At 51.5% G+C, this 16103-nt stretch overlaps 5 protein-coding genes across 5 annotated transcripts, besides 12 other annotated features; 3 read left to right on the top strand and 2 right to left on the bottom strand.

Moving 5' to 3' along the window:
- Positions 1–384: 384 nt before the first annotated feature.
- On the top strand, positions 385–768 carry ACLA_033980 (uncharacterized protein; the record flags this gene model as incomplete). Its single annotated transcript, XM_001270620.1, has 1 exon — positions 385–768. One exon carries the CDS (start codon positions 385–387, stop codon positions 766–768), a length of 384 nt encoding a protein of 127 aa, XP_001270621.1.
- Positions 422–461: a microsatellite.
- Positions 443–475: a microsatellite.
- Positions 661–718: a microsatellite.
- A 348-nt stretch (positions 769–1116) lies between the features above and the next one.
- ACLA_033970 (glyoxalase family protein) lies at positions 1117–2944 on the bottom strand (the record flags this gene model as incomplete). Its single annotated transcript, XM_001270619.1, has 2 exons — positions 1117–2707; positions 2769–2944. The coding sequence occupies 2 exons, from the start codon at positions 2942–2944 to the stop codon at positions 1117–1119; spliced, it is 1767 nt and encodes a 588-aa protein (XP_001270620.1).
- Positions 2945–5758: 2814 nt separating this feature from the next.
- Positions 5759–6603, bottom strand: ACLA_033960 (18S rRNA pseudouridine methyltransferase; the record flags this gene model as incomplete). Its single annotated transcript, XM_001270618.1, has 2 exons — positions 5759–6235; positions 6316–6603. 2 exons carry the CDS (start codon positions 6601–6603, stop codon positions 5759–5761), a joined length of 765 nt encoding a protein of 254 aa, XP_001270619.1.
- Positions 6604–6991: 388 nt separating this feature from the next.
- Positions 6992–7015: a microsatellite.
- A 322-nt stretch (positions 7016–7337) lies between these two features.
- Positions 7338–7360: a microsatellite.
- A 1776-nt stretch (positions 7361–9136) lies between these two features.
- Positions 9137–9220: a microsatellite.
- Positions 9138–9218: a microsatellite.
- Positions 9138–9220: a microsatellite.
- Positions 9221–10670: 1450 nt separating this feature from the next.
- Positions 10671–10693: a microsatellite.
- Positions 10694–11179: 486 nt separating this feature from the next.
- Positions 11180–11228: a microsatellite.
- Positions 11181–11228: a microsatellite.
- A 123-nt stretch (positions 11229–11351) lies between these two features.
- Positions 11352–11375: a microsatellite.
- A 149-nt stretch (positions 11376–11524) lies between these two features.
- ACLA_033950 (ESCO family N-acetyltransferase) lies at positions 11525–12902 on the top strand (the record flags this gene model as incomplete). The annotated part of the gene is made up of 2 exons (XM_001270617.1): positions 11525–11556; positions 11696–12902. The coding sequence occupies 2 exons, from the start codon at positions 11525–11527 to the stop codon at positions 12900–12902; spliced, it is 1239 nt and encodes a 412-aa protein (XP_001270618.1).
- A 683-nt stretch (positions 12903–13585) lies between these two features.
- Positions 13586–15155, top strand: ACLA_033940 (uncharacterized protein; the record flags this gene model as incomplete). Its single annotated transcript, XM_001270616.1, has 2 exons — positions 13586–13682; positions 13747–15155. 2 exons carry the CDS (start codon positions 13586–13588, stop codon positions 15153–15155), a joined length of 1506 nt encoding a protein of 501 aa, XP_001270617.1.
- Between the last annotated feature and the right edge of the window lie 948 nt (positions 15156–16103).

Raw genomic sequence — 16103 nt, 5'->3', positions numbered from 1 at the left:
GAGGGCGACTCTCGGGGGTTGTGATCCGGTGTGTACCAAATAGTGGCTCTGGCACGAACAAGTTCAATCCGTTGACCGGTATGAAGGGTTTATTCTTGTAGTCTTCAATATCTACTTTGTAGTTCCATCCTGAAGATGAAGGTGTGGACGGAGGAATCGATCGCTAGGATCCGTAATCTCTGGAACTATCGATAGCCTGCGCGGTGCCACAGCAGTTTAGATCAATCACTCCCGAAAAAAGCAACCCCCTTTCCCCCCCCCCCTATAATCTCCAACATCCATCGACCAACCTCATCATCACCGTCTCCCTAGCTAGATACCTACCTACTTACATACCCAACTACTTAAGATACACCTACCTTATCTCCAAACCCAACATTGGCCATGGACCAAACAGTTCCCCCCAACACTAACCCCACCCCCAATCTGAATCCCAATCTGAATCCCAATCCCAATCCCAAACCCAAACCCAAACACAACCACCCCCTCACCCTCCGCGTCCAAGCCCTCACCCTCATCTCCATCGGCGTGGACATCAAATCCGTCCAGACCAGCCTCCGCCTCCCCCGCCAGACCATCCTGTCCTGGGTCGCCAAGGCGCGCGCGCGCGGGTATAACCCGCAGGTTGACTTTCGGATTCTGCCGGAGTATGTTGAGGATGGGAAGAGGACGGGGAGGCCGAGGAGGGAGAGGGAGAGGGAGGGAGAGGGGGAGGGGGGTACAAGTGGGGAGGGGAAAGGAAAAGACAAGGGGAAGGCGAAGGTGTAGATGGGTAGGTATGTCTCTTGGGTTTTGGGTTTGGTTTTTTAGTTTTGGTTTATGTGAGTGCTGACGGCGTCTATCTAGGTTGATTTTCTATGATGCGTGGTTCGTATTGAGGACAACCCGGAAGAGATGGAATGGAATATGTCATATGGAAATATCGACACGGCAGAGAAGTTGAAAAGAACGAAAGAAAGAAAGAGAAAACGCCAACCTGCTGCCTGCCTGTTTGCAAATGCTTGGAATAGATGGCGGACGATCACGGATGCCGCGAGTTACACTGTCGTTACATGATAATTTAAAAAAAAAAAGAAAAGGAAAAAGGCCGCCGGAACATGAACGAAGAAGCCTCTATTAAGCAACTTGACTGCCCCGTCGGCTGCTGACCTTGGACGGAGCCCGCGAGCCCCCTCCTGCGATACTTCCGCTGGCCTTGACGGTCCGTTGCGACGACTTGGAGACATTGGTCGAGACCTGGCTGACGCTGTCGCTGGGCCGAACGGGCTCGTCGAACTTGCTCGAGCGGCGCGACACGTGCGAGGGGGCCTTGGAGTGGTGCGATTGATGGGAGTACGAGGATCGTCGGGACACGTCGATCTGGCTGATCGAGTCGTCGGGCGTGACGTGGGTCTGGACATCGAAGTCGATGACGCTCTCCGGGAGCGGGATGTCGCGCGCGGAAGACGCGCTGGACTTGGCCGCGGTGCGGTACGTGGCGAACGACGCCACGGAGCCCTCGGGCAGAGGGATCTGGCGCGCCGTGCGATTCGATGACGCCGTGCTGCCGAGTTGGGAGCGGGCCGCGGAGTGATGTGACGACTGGCGCGCCGAGGAATGCGTGGAGCGGTGATCATCCTGGTGGCTGGCCTTGGAGGGCTTGGCCGTCGACGCGGAGTAGACGCTCTGGTTGTCCATCGCTCGGGACCGGTCCGGGAAACTGCTGATGAGGGTGCTGGCGTTGCTGGGGTATGTGTTCGAGCGGGCCGGGGGCGGGTACTCGATCGCTCGCAGGGGAAGCTCCCTTGTGCTGTAGACGCTCCCTTCCGACGTGCGGCGCCCGTTCTCATCGAGATACACGCTGCCGTTGTCCCCGCGCGGATGGATGAACTCCGTGCCTTCGTATATTGTGCTCGCCCGAGGATTCTTGGACGAGACGCTGCGAGACAAAGTCGAGCGCGCATCTGACCGCGAGTACGTGCTTCTCGCAGGAGGCGCCTCGATGGCCCGGAGGCCCTGGTATTCTTGAGCAGCCGACGGCGCTTGTGATGACGGCGAGGGCATGATCAGCTGCGCGATGTCACGGGGTGAATACTGCGGAGGGGGGGTCATCTCCGAAGTGGTGGTCGGCGAGTCGGACTTGGTCATTGCGTACGCAATCGCTGCGCCTGCAGCCGCTCCGAGGAGACTGCCAACGATCGTCTTGGCCGTGCTATCGTCCTTCTTTTCTGTCGTCTGCTGGGTCGTATGATGTACAATGTAGGTGGGGGATGGAGCGGGTTGATGGATCTCGCGAGAGATGACCGTTGGCGCCATCCGCTCCGACGGCGCTATCCCTCGCTCCGACGGCGCACCTCGCTCGACAGCGGTCGTGGCTCTTGAGACATACGACTTGGCATCTGATCTGGTGGAGGGGGCCACGCTAGGAGCCTTGACCGAGCTGACCTTTGTGCTCGCGCGGGACACCACGGAGCCATTCTCGAGCAGGCCAATGGATGGTGCGCTGACTTCTGACCGGGCAACCGAGGCGGCCCCTGGACGGTACACAGCCTCGATGCTGTTGCCGTCGAAGTCGATGATGGCTGCACTATAATACCCGGACTCCGCGTCGCGCATCTTGGGCTCACCATGGAGCTTCCCTCCGGCTTTCAATGCGTTGATGAAGAAAGCCCCGACCGCATCCTTCGAAGGCGCAGGGAATGCAACATGTGCAGCGCCCGCTGGAGAACTACATTTTGAATTCAATTAGTGTAACGCGCATGGAAAGCATGCCGGCAGGTCACACTAACCCTGGCTTTTGTTCGGTTATCCAGAAATCGGCCGGCTCGCCCGAGTTCTGACCGAAACCGATGTAATCATCATGGCGACCGATGAATTGGTACCCTAACGGCTGCAGGCAGGAGAGGAAGAAGGAGGTGGAGGTCGGCAGATGGGAGACGGTCAGGGTGAGGTGGGACAGAGGCATGTCTGTTGGATGGGAGTCCACTCGCTCAGTGAACGCTCACAGGTACAAGCAGGACGCCTTGATTTAGGGAATGATATATGTATGCAAGCAAGTGTGAGTCACAAAGTGAGGATGCCCAAGAGGTACATCCACGAGACAAAGTAAGGGGAGTAAAAGTTCCTAGAATCAGGTCGACAAAAGCAGGGACAATGTGTATATATACTGTCCAGTCTAATTTGTACACACACGAATGATCGGATGACAACAATCCAGAGCCAAAAAAGAATAATTCAGAAAGCGCAAAGGACCATGACGATGCTATTTCAAGGCCCGGTCTTGCTGTACAGATGGAGATCCTAAAGAATGCCCAACGGTGATCCAATGACAGGTGGTTGGCAGCTTTAGAGCAGCTGTATGTATCCCTGAAAGGAAACGGGCCCCTCCAGCGATACAGCTCTAGCATCTTGCAGGCACAATTGCATACCTAGGCGGAACAACCGACAAATGACTAGGGGGTGAGAAGCACCCATGAAGCCTGGACAGTAGTGGCCAGGCCCTAGGAGTCTCGAACCGGTGAAAGTCGAGCTCCTCTCATACTCAGGATTACGGAGGCGAGAAAGAAACAAAAAAAAAATCACTGGTGATGCTACGCTTCTGTTCGCCCTCTGGTAAAGCATAGAGCAACTCACCACTCAATGTGCCAGGCTGCCAGCGTGGGCTTGTAAGACTGAGAACTCCATCGCGCTAGGCCGCCAGGTCATCGCGGGGCACCGGGGGCAGCCGTTGGACGCGGTGGACAGTCCTGTAAGTGGCCCCAGTTCAGGGTGGATGGGGCGCCCGATGAGAGAACAGTTGGTCCTAGGTTGGTTTTCTGAAACTTGCACAACTAGCCAAGCGACAACATCATGTGTGAAGAGAGAACATCGAATCGCAGTCCCTGAAGATGGGTGAGGCGAGAAGGTAGTCAAAGGCTAGAAGTGGGCCTTAAAGATAGGCCTCCTGGTGGGGGATTGATTCATGGGACAACTGCTTCAAACTCTCAACTTGCCGGCTCCATGATGGCATACTCATTACCATATTGACAGGATGGAAGAGTCTTGTAAACGGCAAGATAAGTCTGTAGGCTGTACTACTCTCTGTAGCAACTAGCAACTGTAGGAATTGGGTTCGCTAGAGGCCACCAGACTCCAGAGAGGGATGGTGCGACAGATGGATTGACAGTCTCTCTTCTGGAGAATTTGCAATGGGCTTTTTTTTCGCTGATGCTGACCGACGGTTTGTCAAAGCTGCCCTGCACCAATCTGGTTCCTGCTTTTGGGCACTTCTGCTGCTCTTAGTCGCCAGACGGGGCTGTCTGACCGCCCAACAGCATCCACTCTCTCTCTTTTGCAACCTGTCTCGTGGGCCATGCACTATTCCAGCGTCTGATTGAATCAAAGGGTATAGATATTGCCCGATGATACGAATGGATTTCGCACACTCCGATTCCGCTCTTCGGCCACAAACCAGGCCGGAGATGCACATCTAAGGGGCGAGAAGAAGTTAGAGCAACACATTAGTCAAGGGTGCGATTCTAAGCAAAGCACAAACCGGTCAGACAGACCAGTGGTCAAGCAATCATCCGGCTCCCATCCCCTATCTGGATGAACCTCCACAGTCGGAAGGCAAGAAAGTGAAGCGGGAGGTTCCACCTTGATGGCTCTCTGCATGCCACGTCGAAGAGACAAAGAGTAACTTTGTTAGCAATTCGTAGTCCGCCCCCAGCCACCAAGACCGCCCGATTACTGATTTCATCCAGGATTGATCGTTGGAAGAATTCAATACTGGAGATGTGGTTACCGCAGGCTGTGCTGTCATTATTGCAGCCAGAGAGTGTGTAGGAGAGAGCGGAAAAGGGGGCAATTGCCAATTATGGAAGATGTCGATGCCTTGATGGTCGCCTGTTCCTTCAGGCATGATTCTCTGCCTGCCTTTGCTCTTCTTTGAACCGTTTGAAGTAGATAGATAGTGCCTGAGGTTCGTCTGCGGGATCAATCCCTTTCCCTTCATCTTCGATGATCAGCAGCATCGGCAGCGTGAGGTCTTATCTCACTCAAAGTATCTCCCCTGGTGTTCATCCTTGTATGCTCCTACTTTAACTGGAACTCAGCTTGGATGTTGTTGTGATCTTGGTTGATCAATTCAGAGATACCGTCTACAAAAGATCGAGTCGGTAAGATACGACCGTTAAATACACAATGTATAGATATCCTATTCACATATGAGACCACGTCGAACAGCAGAGTTCTGGGCGGGATTGACTTTAGGCACATATGGGTATGAGTTCCGAAGCCATGGTCCCTTGCCTTCAGTCGCAGCTCAGGACGTCCCATCGAGAAGGGAGAACCTGGTCCGAGAGTTGTGTCTAGCTTTCAACGCTGAGGGCCTAACCGAAACACCCTTACAGAACTTGAACGAATACAGTCACTTGCCCGATTCTCGAGAGAAGAAGAACGCCGTCCATTCAAGGCCAGACATCTCAAGAAAACGTATGCAATGACGTATGATGGCCCGTGTCGTGCTGCACCCTCTGGGAATCTAGCAGGATGTGTCTGCGAGTGGAAGAAAAACGCATAATGGTACCAACAACACACGCAAAGACGGGGAGGCCGGCGATCCAATAGCGGAGAGTGAAGGAGGACATGCCCAAAAGCATGTTTTCCCCAGAATTGGCATCCGCTACACTCAATCTAGCCGGAGGGTGGCTCGGTGTAAAGAAATTCGTTACCTCGTCAAGATATAATTTTTTTTTTCTTCTTCTTTGGTTGCGCTCGTGCCCACTGGTTCATGTTTGGCTCAAAGAATATCCCAGGCTTCTTCAGCGGCATGGCAGAATTTGCTGCACGCGACACTGGCACTCAAACTGTAGTTGCTAATACTGATCGTGTCATCCTTGAACGAGTCCGCAAAATCATCATGTCCCTTGGCCATGGCGCCGACAAAGATACAGATACTCTCCTTGGGGCCCAGAGATTCAATGTAATCTCTGACTGGCACCACCGGCGCCTCGTAACTGAGGGTCACCTTCCGGCAGTTGGGAGGCAAGTGATCCGTGATGGGATTCTTGATGACCTTGAGCAGCTTCTCCTGCGAATTGGTCGAACGGATGGACAGTCTGTGCAGCAGCTGGACCATCAAACCGGCGAAACGCTTGAAAGTACGAGGAATGCGGACCGTTGGGTTGACCTCGATCAGGACGCCCTTTGCGGTGTGGATGTAAATCTGGAGCTTGCCGGCTTTATTGACAGGTGAGTCGAGGAGAGTGAGAAGGCACTAGCAGATGGAAGCGCATTGGTTAGCAGTTGAGAAAGAAGCCCACAACTCCCGTAAAAATCCAGATTGAGGAGTCAAACCTGATGGGTAATATCCGGTCGCGCTTCACTGATATCTCGGTTCATTTTGCGCATGATACCAATGTGCTCGTCGCTGTTGAGCAGTGAGTATTTTTCATCCCGGCCCGCGCCATTCCGACCCCCATGGGAAGCGCGATATGTCTCCAAACTGGCATGTGAAAGAACGACAATCAAACGCTTGGTTTCTTTATCATGAACGGGGATAGGAACATGCTGCTCAGCGACGAGCTGAGGCAATTCGGGAGGAGGACACGACTGGGTCCCTGGTGATCGAGCGCGGTCAGCCATGGCTTGATGATTCCTTGTTGGTTGCAATACGATCAAAGGAGGGGTCGGGGCAGGAGGATCGCCCCGGGGGGTGATTGAAGGAAAGTAGAGCTGATTCGGAGAAGAAGAGAAACAGAGAGGGGGGGGGGAAAGAAGAGGGGCAAATTATCTGCAGTGACACTGATAGAGAATAATTGATTGCGCCGAGGATGAAACACAAGAATTGCGAAAGGATGTTGAAGAGATGATGTCTGTCTGATCCCGAAAAAATTTCGACTAGATTTTCATGGACCCAAATAGGATAGAATCAATGAGCCAACCCTCCGAAGAGCAGAAGACCAAGTAAAAAAAAAAAAAAAAAAGGGAAAGGAGAATTCCAGGGAAGATGGTGCAGATTTGATGGGAGAGAAAGAAAAAGAAAAAGAAAAAGAAAGATTCAGGGAAGAAAAAAGGGCAGATAATTATGACAGGTAGATAGATGGATGGACAGAATACATACTGGGACGCTTTCTCTTCCCTGCCGTTTGTTGATTGTCGGACATGATGGCTTGCTTAGGGGGGAAACAAGAGGTCGAGTCAAGATTAAGATTAAGAGAAGAGAGAGAGGGAGACAATTCCTTCCGATGTCTCTGGTCCGAGAAGATGCAGACGGATTGATGGTCGAGACTCGAGAGGGACGGGGGAAAAAAGAGATGGAAGTTCAATCGAGGAATTATTCTAAGGGAAAACGAGACAGGCGGAAGGGAAGGGAAAAAAGAGAGAGAGAGAGAGAGAGAGAAGATGATAGAGATTTATTTGGGCCACCGACAAGCGGAAAGTACAAGAATTTGAAAACACCAGACGAAGGAAGAAAATGCACAATATGGATAGTTCCTTTTGGAGCGATTATTGGTGTTCGGTTGATATTCTTCTAGTTCTGGGAAGGTATCTAGATGGGGATCACAATCCTCTTCACGTTCATGTCAAATGATCAGCCCGGTCTATCTACTAGGTATCTATCTCCGACCTCCGTACTTCCAGTCAAGGATTATTTCTTCTAGAGTTCTAGTAGTAGTAGATAGTCCCAGTGGATGGAGATGGATTAGTTAGTCAACTTTACTCCGGGACGGAGAGTTTGGTACTGATAGTACGGAGTAGATACTAGAGACTACTATATGTACTACCTAATAACTAAGTATCTATCTAGGTTCTAGACTAAGAGCCATGGGAGAAAAAAGACCACCGTATTCCTGTTCATTAATAGTAGTAGTAGAGACTACTTAGTAGTCGCCTTCACAATTCATATCGATCAAGTTCTATCGGGGTCCGCCCCAATAAGATCCTGTGGTTCAGGCGTTATTTACTCCGTCTGGTGTATTATCTACTAGATACCTACCTAAGGTACCTACTACCTAGGTACTAGGTAGACTGCCTAGGTTAGGAGTTTTGCTTTTGACAACTCCGTAACCAACAATAAGATTAATGACCAGAGTGGCAGAGTCAAGAGTCAATCTTCCGTTCGCCTAGCGTCGGACCGGGGTAACTGAATCTCATCCGATTAAACTGTCAACGGTTTTGATCATTCTTGTCCATAGTTCTGATGCAGGTTTCGCTTTCCGGAGACACAGTCCGTTCAGCCCAGTTATCGATCGCCTAGTTAGCCCCCGACGCCTTTCAATGCCTCAAATAGACATTACAACTGTGACAAATTGCCATCGTACTCCGCATACATACTCGCCGAATACTTTGGAGTAGCGTGCTGCGGGTGAGATAATCGGTGATCAGCGCTATTTGCTGACAAGCATCCACAGCAAGTTGGACGGTCCATCTCCCTCCAGCCAGCGATCTCAAAGTCATGTCAAGCGGACTCCTCAGGGAGATTGGGATACCCCTGGTGTCTGGATTGTCCCGGTACCTGACTAGGGAGAGTACATACACCGTACGGAACTCATCTCCTGTTCCATGAATTTTTGATTTGACAAATTGACAAAGACAAAGGTCGAGCCAACTCTATATCCATCTGCAGCTTTGACCCTTCGAAGTTTCGAGATCGTTCCATTTCTCTGACTTGGACTTCTCGTAAGCCACGCCCCGGCTGATAATCGCTATCATATCAAAAGTGCCTCTCGCAAGCAAGGACGGGAAGTCATGCGTCTTGCACCTATCAATTGGGTTCCCAGCGACCCAGCTGTCTGGGGGCGGAATTGGATCATCCCAGTGACATCCTTGACAAACGAGTGCGGTCTCAAATGAGGGGCACGTACGACTTGAAGCGGTTGCATGGGGGCTGGGGCGATTCAACGCAACAAGATCATCGACGGAGCTTACTGTAGATACGTGATGACAAAGATCACGTTGCACTGTTCAGTCTGATGCCAGAGTCGACGAAGAACTCGATCGAATCGAATGTCCAAAATTCAGGCGTCTGTTCGTACTCCCTGCAGTCCGTCATTCTTCCTTCGGGCGGGAAAGCTTTCCATGGCATGCAAGGAGTAGAATCGGACGGTGGGAACTCCCGAAAGGGCGGTAATAGAGTACCCTCTCTTCATCGTCTGCTTGGAGGCAGACGGAAGACCCTGCCTGCCAGCCTGCCTGCCAGCCTGCCTGCCAGCCTGCCTGCCGGCCTGCCTGCCAGCCTGCCTGCCGGCCTGCCTGCCTGGGCAGAGCTGTGTGGGAGGTCTGGCGTATTGAGGGAGAGAGGGAGAAGACAGAGAGCCTTGAATCGACAGTAGGCTGGCTCCAGGGCCTCCTGGAAGCTTCAATTTGCCCTGCTATCCTCCCAGCTCATAAATCAGGTGAGGCGCTAGCAGTCTGATTGTCTGACTGGTAAGGCAGGCGAGTGTGATGCGGATCATGCGGTTAGATGTAGTACAAATGCTTCGGATTTGACATCATTCCTGCCTTCTATCAGCCGTGGAGAAATAATGCCAGAGCGATGCTGCGGATGGATGCATGAGGGAGGAGGGCGGGTCATAGTTAAATTTGCTGTTTTCTCGATCCTCCAGTCTTCCTGAGCAATGCAGGCAGAACTGTCGGTGCATCGCAGCCTGATCACATAACCACGAAGCCCAGGTCGTTGTACAACGACAGAACCAACTGGCGTTAAGAGAGTCATTGGTCCACCATCATCCTGCTGCCTATTGCCTACTCTCAGGTTCTTTTCTTTTTCTCCCCTGTACTACTACACTTAACACTATCCCGTTCATCCCTAGATGACAGATTGTACCAATACCCTTCGAGAAAGCACTCGGGCGGATCCGATGCTCAAGTAACGCGAGCAAACCGGCCGAGGCAGCTTACGACGCGAGAGTGACCAAAAAAGGCGCGCAAGCCTGTACACCTCATTTCGTAGCCCACCCAATAAGGCTGTGGGATCGGCCAGCTGTAAGGGCATAGAGGAGGCTGGGGCAGTTGGGGGAGGATCCGCGACGCCTTGTGCATCACGACTGCGGCCGATCTCTGGCCTCTGTTCTCCCCCAATGATGTTTGGTATGTTACAATTGCCATCGAGGGAATGGAAGCGATCGCGGACACCTCAGGGAAGGGCAAATAGCAGGACTGCGAGACGAGATGGAGGACGATGACATGGAAAGGAAGGGGAAAAAGAGAAAAAAGCAAGGAAGAATCCTGCCACCCCAATCTATTTTGTCTCTTTTGATTCTTGACTCTTGATCTCTTGTTCTCTTGTCTACTGTATCTATCCATTCTGCGCACTTTTGTTACCTACCTGTATGAGTGACGATTATGGTTGGTGGCCAAGGTTTCAGAACTCAGGAGGCGAATTTTATCATCCCTACCAGGCTACCAGTAACCAGAGTCGAATACTAGGTTAGTTACTTACTTAGCCTCTCAGGTATAGGAGCCAGATGGCAAAACTCTATGGAAATGAGGCCATGCCACTAGATCACTCAGTTAAAACTAACAACCACTGCTGTAACCAGTCACCACTACTAGCTAACTCCTCTGTACCGGCTGTTGAGTGCTGTTCGTGTTTCTTGTCCAGTCCCACACAACTTGGACTAGATACTTCTTCAGCTGCCCAAAGACACCACGGTGAGCTTTCAACTAAACGGACTATCTGAATATCCACTGTTTGGTTTGATTGTCGCCATCATCATCATCGTCATCATCACTAGACTAGAGTCATCGCCCCGTCCCATTCAGACGGTAGCCTGGAGATCATTTCCATCTCTATCAAATTCATATATCTATTCCCCGACTGTCACTGCCTTCCCCTGCGATTCTTCCTCTTCTCATCTTCGTCTTCATCGTGTTTTCTGGAATTACCATCGACGAGATATTATCTAGCCAAGTCAAGGGTGTCTCTGCTATCTTCCTCTGTGGCTTGGAACTAGCATTCTCAGCTAAGGCGAAATATTCGCATCAACAGCACCAACCGCATCTGCGATCGTTGAACCCGAGCCACTTGGCCTGTGTCTATCGAGTGGTATCTATAGAGACCTAGCTCGGAACGAAACTCCTTGAGGCCTAAGCCTAAGCCTACGGTATGTGATGTGAAGATTAAGAATGATCCCTGTCAAGCGCCCGAGCGAGCAATATGACTAAATCTGGGTTAGCGCCTGAGGCACGCGTTCCGTCACTCGTCGATCACGCTTACATTATTATTATTATTATTATCATTATTATTATTATTATTATTTATTATTTATTGCTCCCGCCAACAGCCGTCGTGTGTTGTGTTGGAAAGGGAGAGAAAGAATAAATAATAATACCTCCATCATAGGTAATATAATAATCACCAATAAGAGCCCGTTGCTGGTTACAAACAGAAAAAAAAAAAAAAAAAAAAAGAAGGATCGGTTTCTTCGTCTCCTTTTTTTTTATCTCTCGGAATCTCTTCGGCTTCACTCTCGCATCATTCGAACTGAATCAATCCGCTCACACACAAATGGTCTTGATGCTCGACTCGGTTCATTCCGTGCTCTGAAGAAAAATCAGGGAGATGCCGTGGGCTGTAACAAACTCATTCAAGCGGTACGTTTGGTTCTTCGTTCGCCCCCCCCCATCTTCACTCTACACGCTTTCTTCTTCTTGCTTTCTATTCCTACTCAGAACGCGAAAATAAAAAAATTTAATAAGAAATACTTGGTCCCTCTAACTTGATCAGCTCTAGAGGCCTCATGAAAACATACGGAAGATCTATATGGCGCGTCTACGATGACGATGACCAGGGCCCTGCCGCCAAGAAACCACGCGTCGAGTCCGGCAACGAGTCTGACGATGCGGAAAACAGCCTTCAATATGCCATTCGCGAGTCCTCCGCAGCCATTCTTTCCAGTCCGTCACGTCGAAATTCACTAGTCCTCTCCGAGGGCACGCATGACGATGATCTCTCCACGCCCCCCTCATCGCCACCTCCCAGAATAACCCCGCCACCCGCGAACACGCGAAAACCGACCTTTGCCTTCCTGAAACGCAAGCATGCGGCGGCGGCAAAGGACGCGAGCAATGGCTCGCCGCTCACCGAAGTCAATTCCAATAGCGTGCGGGCGTCGGCTGATCCGCCGAAGAAGAAGTCGGCGGCCGCGGCGCAGCAGCAGCAACAACAACCACCCGTGCTGAAACAGATGCAGATCGATTTAGGTCATGAAGTGAGAAAGACCTGCGCCGCCTGCGGAATGGAGTATATCCCGTCGAACGCGGAGGATGCGGCGCTGCATAAGAAATTCCACGACATGAACTCGACCGGGGTGGACCTGGGGAAGGCGTTCATGAGGGCAAACGCATGTCGCTGGGTCTACGAAGCTACTCGGTTTGATGAAGGATACGTGGTGATTGTCGATCGCAAGGCGTCGCCGACCGTCAAGAACCAGGCAAAGAAGGTGCTGGAAGTGATCAGCAAGGAGCTGTCTTCACCAGAGATATCCGACGATGTGCTATGGAGCCAGACGGAGCCACCGGAACACCTCCGGAAGGATGGCGTGGACGAAAAAGTAGATCGCTATAAAGTGTTTCTGCATATGAAGGATAGCCGGTGTGTGGGGGCCTGTCTGACGGAGCGCATCTGGGAGTCAAAGCCGGTGGACAGCTCGGTGGCGACAACCAAGGACGGGACAGAGCCGCCGAACGATTCGGCGGTGACCGTCCGGGATGAGGTGCACCCAGCCATCGTGGGTATCTCTCGCATCTGGACATCGGGATCCTCTCGACGCAAGGGAATTGCGATGGATCTCCTGGACTGCGTCGTGAGCAATTTCATCTACGGCATGGAAATCCCCAAGGAGCAGGTTGCCTTCAGTCAGCCTACAGAGAGTGGGAAACGCTTAGCGCTGGCCTTTTTTGGGCCGGGGCAGCAGTGGCATGTCTACAACGAAATCTGATCCGTGGCATACCTACCACCACCGGGTCCTCGGTGGAGGGGGGGAAAGGGAGTCTGCTTTTTCTTCAATTGCTCTTTCTCCCCCCGAATGGGCCAAATGATACCCTTTTCTGTCTCGGATAGTTCTATCCGAGTAAAGAACCTGTTGTGATGATTTTATAACTGTTTGTATAACCTCTGGTGTTTGGGAAGGAGGTCTTTTGTCTGTTGCCAACTTTTCTCTGCAAAGCATTCGTCGCATTGTTCTTCTGCCCCCTTTGGATACTCGGGGGGGGGGGGGGTTTTTTTATTTTCTTCTCTAATTTCCATGTACCATAGCCTTTTCTGATTTGCATTTCCGGTCTCTGGTTCTTTCTATGCATGATTGGGAGGGGACGCGACTACAGACAGAGTACACAAGCTCAGCATCAATTTGACAATTCATCACACTAGAATATTACGTTCATTCTAGGCAGCCTTTGGAGCCTCTGGACACTCTTGATGACTACTTGGGACGACGGAGCCTACTGGCCGTTTTGGGCCGTCTCTGCCTAGACCGGAAGCCGCGCGGATGGCCGGTTCTCTCCATAGGTAGCTTAAACGCCACTGCTGTTGACATCTTCCCCTTCTTCCTTCTGGTAACTCCCCTCCCCATCTCATCTATTTTCATTGCTCTCATGATCGGCGAAAGTTATCTTCTTTGCGATGTCTGGATTCAATCCTTTCCGCCCTAAAAGGTTAGAGAGCGAGAACGATCCGCCGCTTCCGAAGTTTGGGCTAGATGCTACCCGGCCCTCGAGAGGTTTGGCTTGTCTCTCGCTGTTCCCCGCGTTTTGAGGTTGATGCTGATAATCGTGCATCTGTAGCGTATCACAATTCATCCCCATCGTCTGTTTCCACGCACTCATATTTTCCTGCTCCTTCATCAACGACGGCGTCTGTGACGAATTCTTCCTCGACGCCCTATGGCTATACCGGAACCCCTCCTGAATCTTACACGTCCGACGTTGACGACTCGCAATCCTCGGATGATCAATCGCTATCGGATCCTTTCCAAAAGAACTTTGACGTGACCGACCGTGACGTGGAGGACGGGGCGGCGGTAAGGGATGGAATTTGGAATTCGTCCCGTCTCCCTCGCTCTGCCCCCGCGGATGATCGTCGTTCCTCGATGTACGCCAACGCCGCTCCCCACTCAGCGCCAGCTCTTCCAGGTTCATCAAGCTCAGTCTCATCCGCGCCGGTAGCACTACCGACCAAACATGATGCGAAGAGGGAAACCAGCCGTTATTCACTGGAATTGGGAAATCAGACAGAACCAGGAAGCCTGGCCGTTGATCGGCTCGGTGTACCTGCCACCTCATCTCCTCGTGGAATGAACTCTGCAAACAGTGGCGCTACGCTCACATCGCAATACCACACATCGGCTGGAGTAACCAGTCGCCCCATGGTGGGCACCCCATCTTCATCAGAAGCTGAGGTAGACTCAAGAGCTCTCGCTGCTCGCTCAGGCAACCGAGAAAGGAAACCCCCACCTCCACCTAAAAGCCATCATGGAAAGTTGATCAATCCCAGTCCTCAGGCGTCGCCGTCTCAGTCTCAACCGAGACTCAGACTGACCAATCGCTTTTCTTACCACGGCACCTCTTCTGAGACATCGCTCTCACTCACACCCGATTCACCCTCCAGCCGGCCATCGCAGCAGGGGGTTGACTATTTCACTAACCTCGATGATACCCAATCCACACAATCGACAGAGTCCCTCAGGCGTAGCCAATCTCAGCACAAGCGGCCTCCGACACCGCCGCTGAGTAGGCGGCATAGCCAAATGAGACGATCCAAGAGCACCATGTCCCGGACTAATCTGGTGCGACTGTCAATGCCGGTGGAGGCTTCAGAAACGAATTTCTCTTCTCCTCCGAGCCCCGGCCCTTGGCCCACTGCGTCACCACGTCTTCAGGAATCTAGATTGGGTCCACCGCGGCCGGACGAGGCTGGACACGGGTCCGGCCCTAGTGAGCTCCCTTCATCCAGACGAGCCTCGCAGGTCAATCCAGTGCCGCCGCTTCCACCTCCCAGGAGGACGCGAGTTTCCAGCAGTCATAGTAACACCGGCGGTCCGACTTTTTCTCCGGAAAAGGAGAAGCGGGCGCCGCAGGAGGATTTCGTTCCTCATCCATCCAATGCCAATGACATCTTGGCGGACCTCTCCCGTCTCCAGAAAGAGGTGGATGACCTTCGTGGGCACTACGAGGGCCGGAAAGTCAGTCAGTAGAGGACTAACGGTTGTTTTACGCTAGATCAGGGCTCCGTTGATGTGTTGTGATGAAGGGTTTGCTTGAATGATCCGCGATCAATGTGTTTATGCTTCTGCAGGCCACGATCCAGGAACTTAGTACATATTGTCAACGGTAGTAGTACAGTAATGAGTTATGACTACATCGCAAAGCCAGTCCAGAGTAGTGCAAGTCTGCCCCTTGTCTTTGTACCTCTGTCGAACTCGTTTGCCAATTGAAATGAATGCCTTCGATTCCAGGTGTCAGCGCTAGTAGCTTCCTGAGTATGTAAGATCGGGGTGCAACCTCATTCTGATTGGTTGATGGGGGGGCTCTTGAAAATAATGACGTCATCCCCCTCCGTTCCCATAGTATTTCAGAGGTACTGGTATATACCAAAGCACAAGGACTACAAGAGAAGCAAAGGAATACGATGCAATGAAGATAGATGGTGGAGTGATGAATGTAAATCAATACTCTTTGGCCGCAGACAAATACCGGAGGGAAAACAGAGTGAGATTGAAAAGAAAGAAAGAAAGACATCACCAGATTCTCCAACGGGGGCTCTCGCCTCACTTCATCCGATTATAGAAGAGATGAACGCCTCACTTGGGGGTGCCTTAGGTTCCATGTCTGAGAAAGTAAAGTTACATACCATTCCATTATCCTCCTAGTCTGGGGGGGGAAAGGAAATTAATTTTTTGTTTCTTATAAGAAAAGGATTCTCTGTTCTATCGGTCTGCTGCGAATTACTGACAACACAACCGGTGATCTTCTTCTTCTTCTTCTTGTGTTCATTGCTATTATCCCTGCCCATTATTATTATTATTATTCTTAAGTATCTCATTCTCCGCCCCCCTCTTATCTATCTACCTAATCTATCGTTCGCTACCTTATCTACCTACTTCTGTGATCTTCTGCTAGAGCTTCAACAGCATCAACAGCTT

This window comes from Aspergillus clavatus, genomic scaffold, assembly GCF_000002715.2.
Source record: "Aspergillus clavatus NRRL 1 1099423829802 genomic scaffold, whole genome shotgun sequence".
Classification (NCBI taxonomy): Eukaryota; Fungi; Ascomycota; class Eurotiomycetes; order Eurotiales; family Aspergillaceae; genus Aspergillus; species Aspergillus clavatus.
This window is presented reverse-complemented; position numbering and strand designations above follow the sequence as displayed.